Below are 21,280 nucleotides of genomic sequence, written 5' to 3'. Positions count from 1 at the left end.
CTGAGCTGTTTTCTGTTTTGCTAGTCTGCGAGAATATTATAGTACGTGTTTACAAGGTGCACATGAAGACCATAAGCAGACAAAAAACACTCAGGCATATGACCAGCTGAAGCTGGATTGTGTATAAATGTATGTTATTATAACTGCTCTTTGAGATGCTTTGGTTTGCTGAAGGATTCCCCTGCAAACTTGTGATAAAGATTCCTTAACTTTAACCAACTCCAGACTCTGAGGGGGATGTGTCCCACAACATGTCAGTCAGCCAATTTCTTAAACCAATCAATAATTTGCCTTCAATTCCATGAGCTTCAACTATAGATAACAGGACTTTACCAAATGCCTTCTGGAAGTCCATATAAATAATATCCGGACTTGCCCCTGTCCATTAATTTAATCATCTTATCAGTTTCATCAGGCATCATTTCCATGCTGGCTCTCTCTGATCAGCTGAAAATTTTCAAGGTGTTCAGTCACTCTATATTTCATTATAGACTTGCGCAATTTCCTGACAACAGATGTTAGGGTAATTGGTCTATAATTCCATGGTTTTCCTCTCTCCCCTTAGCTAAAAAGCAAAGTGCACAATTTCCCAATCTAAAAGAATGGTTCCTGAATCAATAGCTTTTTGGAAGATTATAGTTAAGAATTATATGTTGGCCGCCATCTAGTGTGTGCCTGGGCATCAAAAAGATGACAAAAGAATACAACTTGAATAAATCAACAAAGGAATGTCTGCTGGAGAAAGACAGAGAGAGAGAGAGAGAGAAAGAGAGAGAGTTGAGGATAAACAGAGAAGAAAGGAGACAATGATACTAAGAAAGAAAGAGAGGCATCAGGAATGAGAAAGAGCATTGGAGGCAAAGATACTGACAAATGAGCTTTACAGAGAGAGAAAGGGAATACAATTACAGAAATAGAATTCACTCACTAAATTACTGGCCTTAGCTACATTGCTGTGGGGAAGTGGCATGTGGATACTCATGGTTCTCACCTTTATCCTTATTTTAGTTCATAGTTTGCATGAAGACTATTCATGTGATTCTACGGATTATTTATTTAATCACTTTTATAATAAACTGCATTAATAATTATGGGAAATCATCTTAATGAATTTGTAGACCTTCAATAATTCACTTCTTAATTGTAACTTATTACCACTGAAAAAGTACCTTTTACAATTTTGGTCTCATATTTTAAAGAACCTACCTAATAATGAAACAACTAGTAGTCTTGTGGTCTGACATGTGCAAATTATTTTACTTTCAATGTCTGCTATTGCTCTACATAATTGGAATGATGCACAGATAATGGGATATGCAAAGTATTGAAATATGATTCACTAAAGCAAATGTAAAACTTGGATCAGGAAGACCAGATAATCAGGCAAATTAGAATCAATACAGTATTTTGGGGTTACTTACTTGGCTAAATTTTGTATTTAATCATAATTTATAATAATTGACACTAAATTTTCCTGCTTCTTACCTCAACATTTTGGCCAGGGAACAGTCCACGCTCTCCATTAGAGTTGATACCTTCATACCAACCACTGTCATTATCCTGAAAAAACAATCGCATCAGATGTATAGGTATGCCTTGTAAGTTGCAATATTCTTTAAAGTTAAGGACATAGTTTTGAAGAACCACCACTTTCTGAAGTGCAAAGTGCATCTAAATAATACAGAAATTGATTTAAAAGTACTTTTACTATATTCTTTTGCTGGAATAAAGATTCTGGAGTAGAAATTCAATGCTGTTTTGCTAATTTTTCAACCAACAAAAAGTCATTCAAAATAACAATATCTTGATGGGACGTCCCACCCTGGAAGTGTACCTGAAATGCACTGACCACCATATTGGTCAATAGGTTCTTTAGGTATCCCTGGTGACCGCCTGAAATGAATGCCGAGCACATTAAAATATGAAATAGGGATACTGTGCGTGTTTTAGGACCCCTTTGTGATATTGGCGCCTGGGAACATTTGACCTGATTATTCTTAAGCCTGCCCAGAAAACATAGTGCAAATACTCAGAAAGCAGGCCACAACTTCAGGGCATCTTCACCTCAATTGAGGCAAGGCTCTAGATAGTTATTTTAGACTGACAGAGTTGTAAAACAAATTTTTGGCTCTTCTTGTTGGATTTGGGAAGTTTTTGATATTGCAGAGCTGTTGGAGACCAACTTTTAGCTGCAGATGCACAATTACTTCACTGGCTATAGCAGCGCTAGGAAAAAAATTGAAACGTTGCAGGAATTGCCATTGTGGCTGCCACATAAAGAATGCAAGGGCACAGGAGGCCTCACAGGATGCAAGTCTTCTGGAACAAAATGTCTTATCAGAAGATAACAGAGGAGCAGTGTATGAGGAGGCTGCGCCTCAGTAGGCAGGCAGCTACTGGCCTATGTAGCAGGAACTTGGAGTCAAACACCAGGGGATACACAGCTGGAAAAGTTGCAAAGGGCTTCAACTCCTACACCACATAATCACTCATTCGAGGGTACAACAGGTTGGAATCAGCAACTTCAGTCAGTGTTCTGTCCGTAGTGCCATCAGGGAGGTGACAGATGCTCAATTAGCAGGGAAACAATAATACATCACCTTCTCCAGAGAGGCTGCTGATCAGGATGTAGAAGCTCTTGGAGTTCTCATTACTCCCCCCCAAACTCACCAACAGTCACCGACGAGCTGACCCATTTTCAATGGGCTTTTTTCTCCAATAAATTATAAAGATTTTCCTTTTCCCACCTATTTCCATTATAAAAAAAACCCCACTAGAGCTATACCTTGAGTGCCCTACCATCCATTCTTAATTAGCACATTCGTTTAGATAATATCACCAACTTTAACTTTAACACCTATGTGTTCTATTGTACTATTGTCGTTGACATCTTTTGATGATCTGCTTCTATCACTGCTTGTTTGTCCCTACAACCACACCCCCCCCTCCACCTCTCTGTCTCTCTATCTCTCCGCCCCCCACACACACACACCTTAAACCAGCTTATATTTCAGCTCTTTCCTGGACTCGAACTCAAGTTCTGTCGAAGGGTCATGAGGACTCGAAACGTCAACTCTTTTCTTCTCCGCCGATGCTGCCAGACCTGCTGAGTTTTTCCAGGTAATTCTGTTTTTGTTTTAAAACAGTCTGTCCTGATCTTCTAAATATTTTTTCTACATCAAACATATCTCCACTCTTCATTGAATAAATTGGTCTAATTGCTCTTTGAGTATAGTGTGGTGGTCAAAATTTATGACACGAATCAGGAACCTAGATTTTCCAATTCAACATAAGTTCAACCAGAAGTTTCCCAGTGTGAGCATTACACCCATTTGACCGGTGGTCTTTTGACCCTATGTGAATTTTTGGGAACAGCCTAATAGCAAATTGGAGAACTGAAAGTCATGTGGTAATGCATGGTTTAAAGAACTGCAACAGCTAAAAGGCACCAGCAACCAGAAATTCCAAACCAGGTGTTACGGACAACAGGGGGATTAATTTAAACAGCCCAGATTTCGCCTCTCCACTGCCTGTCCATAAACAGAAAGGCATTTTTGATTTCTGATTCCTGGCATATTTCTCCATAGCAAACTCGTGATAAGGTAAAATAAGAGGGGCAGTTTATTTTACACACACATGCAGACACACACATGCACACAGGAAGGGGCTTCACAATGTCCACCATTTTGCATTCATACAATAAAAAAAAGAGGGATGAAGAAAAGAAAGGGGTTCAGGGCAAAGATCACGCTAAAAATAAGAATTATGGTTCCACATGAGTCCAGAATCCAGAATCAAAAGTCCAAGGAAGGTTCTTTTAGATGGCTTTGTCTGGCAGAATTCCTGGTCTTGGTTCTAGGAACTCAATTGCAGGCTAAGTCTATTGAAGATGCAGCAAAGTATTCGTATATTAGTTCATTCTGTAGGCAAAATTCTTTCTTAAAATCAGGCTTGGAGAGAGATGGAGGTCAAAGGCAATCTGGAGTCTGGTTCTCTTCAGAGGTTAAACCACAACTGAAGATAAAATTCAAAAGCTGTATAATTAAGGAATTCAGACAGCTCAAGTCTTGGTCATGTGACAGGGTGGTTTCAGGTTGAGCTATTCAGCTGCCAAGGCACCTGGTTGAAACCCATTATGCTTTGGAAGCAGGTAACTGTGGGGCCATTAGCACAACATTGGACATTAGGTGTCCCAAATAGCTCTCCCTTTGTCCATAGCCAGCTGGTGCAGACACCTCCCTATTGGAGAAAAATGACATTAATTCAATTTCAATTTTTTTTATATATATATATGCGATCTAATGAAGGAAGAATAGAATGTTATGATCCCAGCTGATGTTACTACTGGACAAGCCAGATCGCAGAGTGGAACCCAGCTTCATAGATCCTAACCTTCATTTTTTGTTTAGAAACATGGAGGGCAGCTATTGAGCAGAGTCACAGGAGTCAGCTGATGAATTTTTAACAAGAGAATAAAATGTTCATCAAACAAGAAAAGATGAACTCTGCTCCTTCACCCACAACTATACCTTTACAGATATTTACAGATTTGTAAGAATAACATAAGTTACAAAAACTATCTTATACCCTAATGTTCACCGTAAGTACACAGTCCATGTAAACTGTGGTCAGGCGCACCAAACTCTGAAACCAAGTGACAGATGCCATCCCAAAACAAATGCTGTGAATCTCTCATCTACTTCCGCAGATGCTTATCACACCATGAGCCAGCTGGTCTCATTGAACTCTGTCTTTCATGCGAGGGTTTCCAATCTCCACTTTTGAAGAACTCACTTTGGAATCTTCTCCCAAACGATGCTTTCACTCGGACGCCTTCCACAAGCATCCACCTTCTGTGTTTCGAACTCTCCTTCCAATGCTCCTCTCCCCTGGATCGCCACATGTATTCATGCCTTGCTTTCAACACACTCTCTCTCAGATACTCAGCCATGTCAGCAGAACACCACTGCTTCACATGCCCATAATAAAGAGTAAGTTTGCACCCTGCAGCTTTCTCCCTTTAAGCTTCAAGCCTTCCTCTGCTCCTCACTCTTCACAGGACATTTTCCAGATTTCTAGAAGGTCTTCTCGAAATCCCACCCCGCTTTATGTCTCACTTCCTGGCTTTGGGAGCTTTTTGGGAAATCTGCTCTTTCTGCAGTTCTGTCTCCTGTGTCCAGCTTCTCCTGGCTCCTGGTTTCAACTAAACTAAAAAAACTGCTGTTCTGTTTCTCCTTGTTTCTGTAGGCCTCCTATTGCTAAGCAACAGACAGATTTTCTACTTAGTGTTTGTTTTAACTTCACTTTAAGAGTCATAAAATCTCATTAAAAAGCAGGAATCTTTTAAAGTGAAACTAAAACTCAAGTACCTTCTTTCTTAACGCACAAATACAGAACCACAAATTAAACTTAAAGCTAAAACTCATTCCTAACACCTACAAATACAAATATAACTAACTTAAACCATCTCTAGTTCCTAACACTCTCCACTTAAAAGGCAGAAAGCTTCACAACAGTGAAGGTTTCTTTACAATGGCTTTACATCCACCACGCACAAATTTATCATAAATCTCGAAAAATACCTTATTACATACCATACAAATACATTTTCTATCTCATTTAACAACTGCACATCACATTGTACAATTACAAAAATGTACTTAAACAAATTCAATAAATGTAACAAGATTAGCAGTGTTTGTACATCATAGCATTATCATAACTCAACCCCTTTGTTTCTTTTTCTTCTTATTCCCAGACTTCAACTCAGCAAAAAAATGTTTCATTTAAGTCCATAGCCTGATTGACCTTTTCATTTGCTGTAAGCATAATTCCATCCCCAAGATCATTTTCCGAACTCAAATGCGGTAAATTCTCACTTCAATTTAGCAAAGTCAAAATGGCACTTTTGTGCATTAACATCTTTCTTCTCTGATCAAAATCTCTTTCAGCCATTTCAAGAATGTTATTGAGATTCTTTTTATATTCACACAAAAAGGTTTCGTACTCCTGCTTGGTTTGATCTGTGATCTTGTTGTTTTTTCCTAATCCTATTTCAAACAGGTCTTTTCCACTTCTCTTCAAGCTACAATGATTTTCTCCCTCTGGAGTTTCACAGTTCATTCCAACCCTTCGACTCTTTTGCATAATCCATGAACTATATCATGCCTCTCCTCTACAGGTTTTGAATGGTCTTTGCAAACTGTCCACTTGCCTGGATTCCAACTGCTGTATTTTGTGTATTAGTACCAGCAAGCACTTGTATGTCAGTGTCTTAGGTCATTGAAAACAAAAACAGAATTACCTGGAAAAACTCAGCAGGTCTGGCAGCATCGGCGGAGAAGAAAAGAGTTGACGTTTTGAGTCCTCATGACCCTTCAACAGAACTTGAGTGAGTCCAAGAAAGGGGTGAAATATAAGCTGGTTTAAGGTGTGTGTGTTTGGGGTGGGGGGGCGGGGTTTGGGTCGGGGGAGAGAAGTGGAGGGGGTTGGTATGGTTGTAGGGACAAACAAGCAGTAATAGAAGCAGATCATCAAAAGATGTCACAAATAACAGAACAAAAGAACACATAGGTGTTAAAGTTGGTGATATTATCTAAACGAATGTGCTAATTAAGAATGGATGGTAGGCCACTCAAGGTATAGCTCTAGTGGAGGTGGGGGGAGCATAAAAGATTTAAAAATATTTAAAAATAATAGAAATAGGTGGGAAAAGAAAAATCTATATAATTTATTGGAAAAAAACAAAAGGAAGGGGGAAACAGAAAGGGGGTGGGGATAGAGGAGGGAGCTCAAGACCTGAAGTTGTTGAATTCAATATTCAGTCCGGAAGGCTGTAAAGTGCCTAGTCGGAAGATGAGGTGTTGTTCCTCCAGTTTGCGACAACGCAAACTGGAGGAACAACACCTCATCTTCCGACTAGGCACTTTACAGCCTTCCGGACTGAATATTGAATTCAACAACTTTAGGTCTTGAGCTCCCTCCTCCATCCCCACCCCCTTTCTGTTTCTTCCCCCTCCCTTTTGTTTTTTCCAATAATTTATATAGATTTTTCTTTTCCCCCTATTTCCAATATTTTTAAATATTTTTAAATCTTTTATGCTCCCCCCACCCCCACTAGAGCTATACCTTGAGTGCCCTACCATCCATTCTTAATTAGCACATTCGTTTAGATAACATCACCAACTTTAACACCTATGTGTTCTTTTGTTCTGTTGTTTGTGACATCTTTTGATGATCTGCTTCTATTACTGCTTGTTTGTCCCTACAACTACACCAACCCCTTCCACTTCTCTCCCCCAAGCCAAACCCCACCCCCCGCCCCCCCCCCCCCCCCCCCCCCCACCCGCCAACACACACACCTTAAACCAGCTTATATTTCACCCCTTTCTTGGACTCACTCAAGTTCTGTTGAAGGGTCATGAGGACTCAAAACGTCAACTCTTTTCTTCTCCGCCGATGCTGTCAGACCTGCTGAGTTTTTCCAGGTAATTCTGTTTTTGTTTTGGATTTCCAGCATCTGCAGTTTTTTTGTTTTTATCTTAGGTCATTGACCTGGAAGGGTCATTTTGCACATTTTGTTGACATTTCTTAATTTCCAATTCTGCAGGCACTTTAGTTGCTTTCACTTTGTCCATTACTGAAGTTGATACATCAGTTATATTACTTGGATCAGTTCTTTGCTCAACTGGACCACAATGTAGCAAGGAGTTTTTATTCACAGGAACAACTTCAGAACTGTGGCGCTCCATACCACACACCTCCCCTTTCTCCAATATTTGCTTTGAAGTTCAAGAATCTCATTGTTCTTTTCACAATGATGTTCAAACAGTTCATTTGTTTTGGTTTTTAATTCTGCATTCAACCAATTATCCTGAATTACCAACAATTCCTTATCTTGATCAAGAAATTTTCCATGCTATTTCATAGCAACTTGTGATGCTTGAAGTTCATCAAGTTTTAACTGAAGATTGACCTTCATTAAAGTTTGCTTCTATGTGTTTATCATTCAGACATTTCAAGCCCTCAGTTAAGTATTCTACTCTCTGTGACTGATTCCCAATTGTTCTCACCAATTCTCATTTTCCATTATTAAACTCCTCTTTTACACATGAAAGTTGGTTTTCTACTTTAATCAGGTTTTCATTCAATTGCTTGTCAACTTCGATGAGAATGTTTCATTTTTGGCCACAGCAATTTTCTGAAGTTGGTTAAGCTCAGCATAATCAACTGCCTGCTGCAACACAGTTGTTGCCGCACTACTGTCACCACTAACCAAATCATTACCCAGAATAAAATCTACCCCTTCAATAGGTGATCTATGAATAATTTCCATTGTTAAATTCTGTTTACAAAGTGACTTTGTAAGTTGACTTTACACAAAGGAACAGGTTTATAAATTCCATTAATGCTTCTTATTAATATTTTCTCCTTCATAAAACTGCCTGAAACACAAATTGTACTATCAGCCACCATCAATGATTGATCTGCCCCAGTATCTCTCAAAATTTTGATAAGAATTATGGTTTCATATGAGTCCAGAATCCAGAATCAATGTCCAAGGAAGGTTCTTTTAGGTGGCTTTGTCTGGCAGAATTCCTGGTCTTGGTCCTAGGAACTCAGTTGTAGATTGAGTCCATTGAAGATGCAACAAAGTATTCTCGTATCCTGGGTACTAGTTTACTCTAAGTGAAATACAGGATTCTTCCTTAAAATTAGACTTGGAGAGAAATGGAGGTGAAAGGCAAGCTGCTAGCCTGGAGTCCGGTTCTCATCAGAGGAGGATGTGGTGGCACAGAGGTATTGTCACTGGATTTGTATTCTAGAAACCCAGGCTAATGCTCTGGGGATCTGGTTCAAATCCCACCATGGCAGATGGTGAAACTTGAATTTGGTAAAAATCCGGAATTTAAAATTTGATGATGCCCATGATTGAAAGAAATTTGCCGTTCTTACCTGCTCCAGACCCTTAAATGCCCTCTGAACAAATTGCAGTCCATGTGAGCCATGGTGTCCCAGAATAAAAAAAATTGAAGCTAAATTGAATAAAGTTCAAAAGCTGTATAATTAAAAGAATTCAGACAGTTCAGGTCTCAGTCATGTGACAGGGTGGTTTCAGTGTGGTGTCCTGGACAGGACACAGGGAAACTAGAAAGCTTTTACATCAATATGTTTCAAAGGAGTTGAGTAGTTTTGAGTCTTGAGATATAAAGAAGGATGCATTTTAGTCAATATTAAAATGCAACTGAAGACACAGCGTATTGTTCATTTAAATTGTTTAAAATGCCAACTGATAGTCATACAACCATTATTGGGGTAGAGAAGGAAAACAAGTCAAAATGGAGATGACAAGCCAGCTTTCAAAATTAAAGAGTTCATAAGTGTCTTCGAAACAAAAGAAACTTAAAGTTAGATGGTTGCAAAAGCTATTAACATTGGTCTCTTAATCAACCAGGGAGAATCACAGCCGTCAGAAATACACCTGTAAGCACTCAGGATGAAAAACAATTATCCATCAAGTTGGGTTGAAGGGCAGGAGTCACTGAACAAGCAGGAAAACAACAAAGTCCCCAGCATTTATAGCATTCCAATCATACTGCTGAAATCTTACCAGCTAAGGTCTAGAAATGTTGGGAGTAATTTGGGAAACGGTTGGAAACGGATGCAGTTTAAGTGCTGATTCTACATCCCACTGTATTTTACTCTCTACTGAATACAGTGGAATGTAAAATTATGGGTGGTGCAAAATGAAACAGCCAAACTGAATATGGACAGCTAGCGAATTAGGTTAAGATGACCCCCATTATGTCAGAAGAACAAACATGTTTTTGGCATGATGAATCTAATACAGGCTAAATACAAATGATAGTGATGATTTTGCAATCCTGCACTCCAAGAGGGAGCATTCTGGATGCCTCACATGTTACTTGTGAGCGAGCATACAATCTACGCTGGGAAAATGGAATCACTCCTTAAACGACAAATGCACAAATCAGCACAGCAATTCAATAAGCTTGCCTTCTACTATTCCAGGGCTTTCAAGCCCTCACAAGGGGGAGAACTGCAGATTGCTGCTAGGCATAGAGGATCAGTATTATGTTCGCTCAATAGTGCATGAATTGTTCAATGTTATAAATACAAGCACTGGACAAGGTTAGTATCAACACAATATGACAAGAGATCTACTATCATTTAGTGCTCACAATGCTTGAGTAGCAGCCAGCCCTTAGGCTACATACCTCAGTACATTGTAAACAATTTTTACAACAACAGGAGATCAGACTCTCTGGTTAGATGCAATGAAAGGAGTCCTTGCCTCATTTGAGGTCAGGGCCAATGCAAGAGTATTAGGTGCCCAAGGCAAACCTTCAGCCTTGCATCCCCCCACAATTAACTTTTGAAAATGAATATTGTGCATTACAAATAAAAATTCTGCACTTATAATCACAGATTTATTTTACATGAAAAAGGAGAATATTAAGATACTAATTGCACATTCTCATTGTTCTACACATCTTATAGGATATGTACTGGAAGAAATGCACATTAATATAGCTGACATGATGTAATACTACCTGCTCCTGCAATGCTAGATGATTTTATGCGCAATTTACACAGTTAATAATCATTACGATAGAGTGGGCTAGATTAAATTACATCCCTTGATATTATTTACTGGTTCACAGTTTTGGAAAAGTTATGTAGATTTAAAAATTCGTAAAACTGTCACATAAACAGATTGAGGAATGTAATACAAAATTTTGGAAAAGGTTGCAATGTAAATACATGGAAATCTGTATGTAGTATATCAGTATATGTGGATGTATATCAGTAGATCTAGACCTTTCATTCCCACTGCTGAAGCCTGTCTGATTACTTACATTGTTTTATGAATAGTTCATTAAGTTTTTTTTTTGCCTAAATAAAACCCCCTAAGTTTTGCTGCTCTAGGCAATTTCTTGATGTACAACAGCACAGATATCATCCAGCAGTGATTGTGGAACATGGAGGGTTGTTACAGCTCTTTTTGCTCCAGATGACCATAACCATTTGGAAGAAGAGAGAGGATTAGGCTTAAAAATACCTAGACAATACACAAAATAGGTGTCACACACTGTGCACAACTATGTGTTGACTTTTCATGATAGCTTTCTCATATACATGAATTTATTGTTTGAGTGATGAAGATTCTTTACCTGGTTGGTAACTGTAATAACCTCTCCTGGTATTAGAGTCAGTTCACCTGCTTTGCGACGCTTGAAGATGCATCGAACTACTGCCTAAGTAAAGCAAATGAGCTAGGTCAAGTCCAGTTCTTATATCCTGGCCAGTTCCACTGTAGTTTGGCATGAAGATAAGATGGTAATGTTTAATAATTCTGCTTTAATTTTTTGTGTATTGTCATAGGACAACATTTTTTTTATTTTAGGTGCTGATTCAAGAATATTAAAACACAGTAACATAGTCCCTCAAGTCTGATCTGCCATTCAATGAGATCATGGCTGATCTGCAACCTAAATCCATGTACCTGCCTTTGCCTCATATCCTGTATTATCTTTGATTAGCAAAAATCTGTCAATCTCAGATTTAGAATTAACAATTGACTTCACATCAATTGTTGTTTGCGAGAATGCCAAACTTTCTTCATTTCATCCCTGAGAGGTTGGAGTCTAATTTTTGACTACGCCCTCTTTGTTCTAGACTACCCAATCAGCAGAAATAATATTTCCTTTTCTACCTTATCAGTTCACCTAAATATCATGAAAACTTAAACCAAATCACCCCTTAATCTTTTAAATTTTAGGGAATACAACCCTATCCATGGAAGAAGACATCATCACTATGGCACGAGGTAGCATTCCATTAATGCTTGAAGTGGAATCTTGCAATCTTGCTGGTTGGCAAGTGGCCTTTTCAGTTGTTTGATGATGAATGGGAAGTTCTGAATTGACAGCAACAAATGGCAGGATGTGAAGAGGATGTTTGGTTATTTGCAGGACTGCAGTGTGTTATTGACATTGCAGGGGGTTGGAGCAAGCCAAAAGTGGCTTTTGTGTGAGGTTGCAAGATTCTTTAGCTGGTTGGTAACTGGTGGAACCTAAGTGAACCTCAAAATAATCAGGCTTCCCAGGCATCAATGCATGCAGCTGGTGGTGCAGGTCCCACATCACCTTTTGCCTTTTCCTCCTCCTCGTCTTCCCCATGTTCATCCTCCTCAGAATTCTCTGAAGAGGCTCTGTGCTTTGGTCCTCCTACTAGTCCATGCCTTGCTGCTGTGCAATGTTGTACAGAGAGAAGCACCCCACAACCAGTCTGGATACGTGGGCTGATTCGTACTGAAGGGTACCACCAGAAATGCATCTTGAATGTGTCAATGGTTCACTCGATGACAAATCTGCTATTAATAAGGCATTTATTGTAACATTGGTAGGCTTCATCTCTCAGGTTTCTGAAAGGTGGCATCAACCACATTTTAAGAGGTTACCCCTGGTCTCTGAACAGCCAGCCAGTAGCTCTGCCTCCAGGTGTGAAGAAGTTTAGGAGGGTGGACTGCCACAAGACAAAAATATCATGGCAGCTGCCCAGAAATCTATGCAGGTTTGTGTAAACGATTTCCCACATTGATGGAATGGAAGCCTTTGCAGTTGATGAACACTCCTGGGTGATCTATGGGTGTGTAATTGCCACATGTATGCAATCCATGACATCCTCTATGAGCAGCCAGCAAAAGATGCACAACCAAGCATCCGCTCATTCTGACTGGCCAGGGAAGTTGACATAACAGACAGCTCTGCCCACCAAGCCTTTAGTTTCTTCTGTTATGCATCTGTGAGCCACTGAGCACAAAATCCTGCAAATGTCTCCATCCAGAGGTGGAAAATGCTGATGATTGTGGTGACTTTGACAGCTACTGGTAAAGCATGATTATCAAACCCAGCTGGCCGTAGGTTGTGGCCTGGCAGGCTGTATATGTCTGCCCCTACTTGACTAGACACTCTGGGGCTACTGAGACACTGGTGCTCAGGCATGTTGAAGAAGCTTACCCTCTGCTTCTCGACCCTGAGTTACAGATATGCCCTCCTGCGAGCTGCACCTCTCTCTCCTGTGGAGCTACAGGTCTATAATCAGCAGGCTGCTGCTGCTGCAGCTGCTACTGGTCATTTTGGTCCATATCTGAGATCCAGCCTCAGGCAACCTCAAGCAGCACCTATCCTGATCTGATCAATTAGACCTCTGAATTGGTCAGATCTTCAAATCATAGGTGACAGCTCCAAAGTGTTGAAGAAAACTCCAAAAGGTGTAAACTCTCAGCACAAGTACTGTGAGCAAAACATTTCCTACAACTCGGTATGGAAGCAGTTGTAAGTACTAAGTATTTATTGGTGCATTTCCCTGAGATTGCTTCTGCTTCCTCAATTGTCCCTGTGTACTTGTCTGGCTTTCATTATCAAGTTCCAGAAAGACTGGGAAACCACTGGACTCAAAGTCAAACTAAAAAAATCAATGTCAATATCACACAATTAACATATGTTAAGTGGTAACCTTACTTTTCTGGAAGTTACTCACATGCAGCCTTAATGCACTGCCGTAAAAGCTGGAGGTCAGCTGATTGGAGTCGGCTTCCCAACACACTGTCAATTTTGCTGGTCTTCCCTCCACACAGCCTCAAACCCACATGCTCTTGTATATTAAAATCCAGCCCAATGTACCTAAAAATCGTGTTGTGAGTGGCCAGGAAGAACAGTTAAGTTAACTTAGAGGCAGGAACAGAGTGGGGTGGCTGTTTTCAGGTTGGGTTTCCTGCAGGTCCTACCGAATTTAAGGGCAAGTCCTGATCAGCAATTTGTTTTTCTCTGTTTCTGAGCTGCCAGCCAGACTGAGAGGCTGCCAGCTGTTGGTGGATCGGCCTGTGGTACCAGGTTGCTGTCAGAGAGCAGAGAGGCACCGGAAAAGATTGGCGAGGCCTAGGGTTGAGGAGAAGGAAATCTGAGTGTGCAGGGGTCATAGCAGGGGGGCAATCAAAGGCTAGGGAAAGATCAGAGATTGGGGGGGGGGGGGCAGGGTGGCAGAGGAGATTGGAGGCCAGAGGCCTGCAACTTGGGAAGATCAAGGAGAGGAAATAAGCATACAGAGGCAGGCAACAGGCTACATCAGGGACACCTGGGCCAAGGAGACCAGAGGCAGATCAGAGGCGCCATGGAGGAGACCAGGAGCCTCATGAAGGAGGTCTCATAGTGGGGTTTCCAATTGTGGGGGTGGTGGCTGAAACAGGTATACTGGGTCTAGCAGGGAAGTAGAAAGGCACTTACCACCTGGATGCAGCAGTGTTCATGTTCCTTTAGCTGACACACTTTCTGGGCGTTAAATTTAAAACAGGAGTTAATATGAGGCAAGTAGCTTCGTCATAATATTGAAATTGCCAACCTGTCTCCTGTGAGGGGGTTGATGGCCTGCCCAGTTCCATTTCCATTAATGGACAGATTAGAGGCAGAAAAGGATCAGGATTCAGATTTTTAACATGCTAACGACCTAAATCTGCCTTTTTGGGTGTTTAAAATTCCCCCTGCCTTCCATAGCTTCACATTCCTCATCAGAGAACATACAGAAAAGGTTTATGAGAATGGCTCCAGTGATAAGGGGCTTCAGTTATGTGGATAGATTGGTGAAGCTTCTCCTCAGAGAAGATTAAGAGGAGATTTGATGGAGGTGTTCAAAATGGTGGTGGGGAGTGGGAGAGAGGTGTTCAAAATGATGGTGGTGGGGGGTGAGGGTGAGAGATGGACAGAACTGTTTCCATTGGTGGAAACATTAAGAACCAATGGCCATGCCCATTTATTGTGACTGCCAAAAGTAGTGATGGTGAACATTTTTAGGCATGGAGTGGTTAGGATCCAGAATGCACTGAGAGTGTGGTGGAGGCAGATTCATTCAAAAGGCAATTGGATAATTGGGGGGGGGGGGGGGGGGGGGGGGGGTGGAATTCAGGGCTTAGGGGAGAAGGTCGGGCAGTGGAACGAGCTGACAAAGCACGGGACAGGCTGAATAGCCTCCTTCTGTTCTGTAACCATTCGATATGATTCTAATGATTTTCCAAGAAAGTGGAAAAAGTCTTTTTGTCTGTATGAAAGTGGGGAGATATTCACAATTATTAATTTATTCTTGTACCTAGAGGAATGATCCAAAATGAATGTACCTTTAAACCATACAATTTAAAAACAGTACAACTGGCTGGATGGGGGTGTAGTGGTTTTGTTGCTAGACTAGTAATCCAGGGTAATGCTCTGGGGACCAGGGTTCGAATCCTGCCAGGGCAGATGGTGGAATTTGAATTCAATAAAAATCTGGAATTAAAAGTCTAATGATGACCATGAAACCATTGTCGATTGTTGTAAAAACCCATCTGGTTCACTAAGGTCCGTTAGGGAAGGAAATCTGCCAGTCTTTACCTGGTCTGGCCTACATGTGACTCCAGACCCACAGCAACGTGGTTGACTCTTAACTGCCCTCTGAGCAAGGGCAATTAGGGATGGGCAATAAATGCTGGCCTAGCCGGCGACTCCCACACCCCATGAATGAATAAACAAAAGATGATGCACTGGCCAAATAACCGTAAGAGTACCGAAAACTGCAGGAACTGACACAACCCCGACCTGCGGAAAGCTCTCTCCTTGTCAGCCTTTAAATGAAAGGACGAGGGAAAACTCCACGTTTAAACCGGGATTGAAACGTGCAAAGTAAAATACAGCATTTTCTATTTTTATTTCCGATTCCCAGTGGCCGGAGTACTTGGCCTTGGTTTCAAAACTGTACTCGTTATGTTGCTGTTAAGAGGAGAAGGTAAAGGCACAAGTTAAGCCGCCAGCTTCATTCCCGAAATTCACCTCGAATGAAATCAATCGCCCTCACGTTTACTTCGCCAGGTCACCTCCTCGATACAAACAAATCCATTTGGATTTAATACTTGATCGTTACTTTTCGATCTTACAATAACGAGCAACTCACTACAGCCTGGCACAGAAAACCTCAAAACGTTCCTCAAGCCCAATGAAGATAACTTACTCTCCTTATTTACTCCTTTTAAAATAGCTTCGTCCTTGCATTAGATTGACAGTCAACTTTAGAGGATAGCCGTCACTTTCTGTTAAAAAGCAAAACCCTAATTTTGTCCAAGATAAAAGCAAAACACTGAGGATGCTGGAAATCCTCATTTTGTCCAGCGCGTTTAACTAAAATTCGCCTTTTAAGCCACAGCTTATCTGAACGTATTCCCCTAAACCAGGGTAGCGAAATGGAAAGTGACATTTTTCCCATTAAATTGTGAGAAAGCTCAATGTGTCCAGATCCGAGAGTCTCCTACCTTGGCGGACATTCTCTCCGGGTACCCCAGAGTGTGCCTCGAAACTCTTGATCTTTAAAGGCAACCGCGCCAAGCAGCTAAGACGCTGTTCCGAACATCAACGCGCCGTTTGCTCACCCTACAACGTTCACGTCACTGGCTCACGGCGAACTTTCCTGGTGTTTCCCCAAAGGCGATGCTGCCCCTGACATCAACAGGATTTAACACCCCTGCTGGATATCAACCAGTGTCGTTTGGCAACAGCCAGGTTGCCCGAATGCTCATCGAATTTAGCAAGCCCCTTGCATTCCAAATTGCAGACTCAAAATAACATTTCCAAGCATAAATTACCCACCAATTACTGCAAAAATACAAGAGCAGATCAACTTAGAAAAACGCCCTCAAACAACTTAAAATTGGTTGTGCTGAACTGCGCAGGACCGATAATAACACTACTACAGTAATTGTAGATATTTTATTTAATGCTACATATAAGAAGCATTGGTCCTACCGCCCCGCACCCCCCCCCCCCCCCCCCCCCCGCCCCCAAGAGAATGGGAAGCCAGGCAGAAAGAGGGAATGAAAATATTTAGGCTGCATTTGGGAAGTTAGCTACAGGAGTTATTCATCATATAGTACAATGTACATGCGGATGGGACACACTTGAAAATACTTGGCCTCATTTTGAGTAGAGCGGCTGGCCGAATTCTTCAAAACAGAATTTACACTTACCAAATGATCTTGTATGGTATTGATCTCAGGGCAAAATTAAAATAACACATGCTTTGGCCTCTCTCTCACACACAATTTTATTTCTTCCCTTTCTCTCTTTTCTGAAATTGCTCCTCTGTCTCATCTGGAATGTCCTTGCAGGAGCCTGTGGAACTGTACTCAGTGTTCAATAGACAAGCAAACTGGAAGAAAGTTATATTAAAAAAATCTTGAAGCACTTTTACCACCAACAATCTGATAAATTGGACAATAGGTCTTTTTCCTCCTAGTCCATTATGGATTTTAAAAATGATTGGTGATGGAGTACCACTAATGTTTTATTGTGGTAGCAACGGTGAATTGCCAGAAGTTTGTGAAGTTAAGTAACAAACTCCATGTCAAATGCGTATGTGAGCTTTACTTCCAAATTAACGGTTGTCTTATATGATGTTTGGGGTGTGAGAATGAGGAGAAACACACCGGCCTTAGTGGTTAATGCAGTTTTAGAATGATTTTTCCATGTACGGTGATTGTGCCTATTTCCTGTCAGAGCCCATCCCCCAGTTTCTCTCTCAACATGCATATTGCTTCCACTCGCTTACGTTCTTTGTCTGCCTCATCTGATTAAAAAAAAATCTCTGGCTCTAAAAAATACTGACCACCTGGCTTCCAAGGGCTTGAAAGGCCACGCAGTTCACCTGGCTGGTGCCAAACACTAACGATTTTCAATCACCTACTCCATCGAATATGAACCAATTCTCTCTCAAATGTTATACACGAACAACCTCCACTTCCTCCTATAGTATTGTATTCCGTATATTCACCACCCTATGTGTAAAGCAGTTTCAACTATTGTTCCTCTTCTAAGCTGGATCTCTTGTCATCTGGTTCTAGTGTTTGCGACAATCTTGAATATGTTCAATTTATTTACTCCCTTAAGACTTGAATAGTATCTCACCAAGTCTCTTCTCCAGAGAATCAGAGATTTCTCAACTGCTTCATCAACAACTTGTGTTTATATGCCTTTAACAGAGAAAAACATCCCAAAGTAATTGCAAAATGGACACCGTCAAAAGGGATATTAAGAGAAAGCAAAGCTTTGTCGAAGACAAGGATTTTACAGCCTTAAAGGAGGTGAGGCAGCTGGAGAGGTGGTCGGCTAAAGTCACGATCACCAATGGGGGAAGGACTTCATGAGAGATATGTCACAGAAATGGAGATTTCAAGCGGGTTGTAAAGGAGGATTTCACAAAGGTAGAGAGAATCAATGCCTTTAAGATTCAAATAGAACAAAGAGAATAATAAATTTGAGCTAATCTGCAAGATTAGGGGCAACACGTGAACAGGACTTGGTGTGATAGGAGGTAAACAGTTCTGGATGAAATGGTGTGCGTAGAGGATGGTAGCCTGGTCAGTTGAGTATTGAAATTGCCAAAATTAGAGATGGATAAAGGTTTCAGTGGAGATGGGCTGAGATAGGAGTGAAGGCAGATCATGACAGTAATCGTGGAAATCTTTATGAGGCAGGCAATATGGGGGACAAAAAATCAAGTCTGTTCAAGCTTGCAACAGTGGGCGGAGGGGGAATTTGAGTAGTTGGCAAATGTACAGAAATTGTGCTGGGGGCTAAATTTTCCTACTCCCGGGTAGCAGGCTTGGAAATGAAAGGTTGCCAAAAATGACATAACTGAATTGGCATGACACCCCAGCATATTCTCACTACCAGGGAAGTTTCCCAGTAGTGGGTTGGAATACCTATTGGCTGCCCACTGAATGGAGGTAATGTCTCTGGCTCGCCAGCATTTTGCTGTCTATGGTGCCCCTCCTCCCTGCCACTAGCTCTATGAAGGTAGCAGGTTCAGGTCTTTTGGAGCCAGAGGCTACATTGCACTAATATGGGGCTGCTGATATCAAGGCCATACCTATTCCCTCCAGAGGGGTTTCCCCTCCTCTCCAAGTAGTCTGCCTGCTTGGCCCCTCTGAATTTATAGGTTTTTATGCCTCTGAGGGGTGCCTCCACTTTGCAATGCCCTCAAAGTATCCTACCTGTCTCAGCAGCATCCATCGCTCCCTGATTGGGCTAGCATCTAGAGCCCATCCTGTGTTTTTGAAAGGATAATTAAGCTGCCTCAGTCTGGCTCCTGACAAGTACAGGCTCATGGCCCTTATCTGATCTGAACGTCAGCATCCCAAAGCCAGTGAGAAAATCTAGCCAAAACAGAATTACCTGGAAAAATTCAGCAGGTCTGGCAGCAACGGCGGAGAAGAAAAGAGTTGACGTTTTGAGTCCTCAATGACTTTGGTCTTCCCGATACTTATCTTGAGAAAATTTGTCTTTGACACCGCCTGGCAGAGTGCAGAGCTTAACTGAAAGTTATTGAAGAGGTAGATCCGGATACCATCAATGTACATGTGGCAATCGACCCTATATTTGTGCATGATTTCTTCACGCAGCAGCATGTAGATGACAAATCAAGAGGGTCAAGAAATAGTTACTGTTGCCAATGTTAATAATTTCTTCTAAGAACTCCAGCATATTTATTAGGCAGGGCCCTCCTTTCTGTATATCAATGCTGACCGCCTCTTACCATACAGCCGCTGTTACTAACCCCTATTTCAGGATGCCTTCAGATGTTTGGTTCACAGGCCTATATTATCCCAGATTGCGCACTGTTCTAAGATTGGCGTATTGTTAGCTACTTTGAAATCCTCTGGCACCATTCCCCAGCTGTGATTTCCTTAAAGATGATACAAGGTCACTGATTTCACCAATCCTTTAAATGCTTGTGTAAAGTCCACTGCCTTGTCAACCTCAGCCTACCAACAGCCACCTTATCTGATATTTCTATTTTCCAATATTCAATTTCCAAGCTGGTAAGACTAATAATGATCTTTCCCTTTAGCACAGAGAACGTATTGGCCTAGATTTTGCAATCAGTGGTAGTGACTATGCTCTCAACCGACCTTGAAGAAAGTAGCCCACAAAGATTAAGTGATCTATAGCATGGATTTCACCTTTCCCAATATTTTCATTCATTCCAGTGACAGTTCAAGGGGATCTCTGATGTCCAGCAAGTGATGACTATGCAGGTTAAGAGCTAATCACATTGAATAATTCTCAGATAGCAAAGGAAGTTACAACCCATTATCATTCACTGTTTAATCATTTTACAGACAGCAAAATAGATTGCAACAGACACATGGGATGAAGGTAAAAGATGACAACAGGTTGCTGCAACTTATTTACAACTCTAAGAGCCCTGGATTTAAAAAAAAATTGCAATTTATTCTAGATTACCAGTTTACAGAAGGAAATTTATGCTCATCAATTATCTGCCCATTATAACACTGTATACTAGTAAGAATACAATTTTAATTTGTTCCATTGGTTACCCAAGTCAGAAAACTAATGATTGATCTACAAACAAGCCAAATATTTTCTTTAAGAAATATAAGCCAAGGCCCATAATGCAAAACACATCATGATTGATCGGGAGAGACTAGGCAGATGAGTAATAATGGATAACATCAAACTGGGACTTCAAAAACCTGCAGATTATAGAAGGGAAGATTGAGCAGTTCTAAAGTTTTGTCATCATGGAAAAGGATGAGTTAGAATAAAAGACAGTACGAAGAGTCCTGATAAACAAACAAGGATGCAGTGAGTAGGAAGATTGTGCAGGATCTCATATTTAGAGCAATGTGGAAAGTTCTGTGATAGCTATAGCAGAAAGAGAGATCAATAGACATTTGTAGATTAGAAATGGTAAAAATGACTCCATCAGACCCAATTAAGTTCAGTTACACATCTGACACTGACAATGGCTAGATGTTAAAATCCCTTGTAGAGCATTTTGGCTTTTCATAATTTTCTATTGCTCAAATGCAACAGGAATCTGATGATACAAATAGTTACTAATTAGAGTTGTGAGCTCTGACTTGCATTTTAGCCCTTGTTTTAAAGATATGGCACATCTAAACATATGTAAAATGGTACTAATGATGGTATTTATGAGTTTACATTATTTTCTCAGCATGCATAGAGGAGAGCTGCTGTTCCTAGCATGCATCATCTTCTAGGCTTTTGTAAATTATGCAGAACATTCCAAGGAAGGAAGTAATTCAGTGAGTTATGGCGCATGGCATGGCAGGTTGTGTATATCAGTGAAACAAGTGATGAATGGCCTTTTCTCATTCCATTCTTATCTCAAGTATGATGCAATGTCAATATAA

The 21,280-nt window shown here is 40.9% G+C and overlaps 1 protein-coding gene across 4 annotated transcripts in view; it reads right to left on the bottom strand.

Moving 5' to 3' along the window:
- LOC121290735 (sorting nexin-9-like) overlaps positions 1-16,465 on the bottom strand; it is a 102,062-nt gene extending 85,597 nt beyond the window's left edge. For 2 of the 4 annotated variants that reach the window (XM_041211588.1, XM_041211586.1), the window contains exons 1-3: positions 16,358-16,457; positions 11,196-11,279; positions 1,486-1,560 (exon numbers count right to left, since the gene is read on the bottom strand). In XM_041211588.1, the coding sequence (XP_041067522.1) occupies positions 1,486-1,560; positions 11,196-11,279; positions 16,358-16,369 (171 nt within the window). In that variant the 5' untranslated portion in view covers positions 16,370-16,457. Of the gene's footprint in view, positions 1-1,485; positions 1,561-11,195; positions 11,280-16,357 lie in introns of all 4 variants that reach the window. The other 2 variants (XM_041211585.1, XM_041211587.1) reach the window with 2 other exon arrangements.
- Positions 16,466-21,280: the final 4,815 nt, after the last annotated feature.

The sequence above is a fragment of the Carcharodon carcharias genome, chromosome 18 (assembly GCF_017639515.1).
Source record: "Carcharodon carcharias isolate sCarCar2 chromosome 18, sCarCar2.pri, whole genome shotgun sequence".
Classification (NCBI taxonomy): Eukaryota; Metazoa; Chordata; class Chondrichthyes; order Lamniformes; family Lamnidae; genus Carcharodon; species Carcharodon carcharias.
The sequence above is the reverse complement of the archived record's forward strand: the minus strand, read 5'-3'. Positions and strand labels throughout refer to the sequence as shown.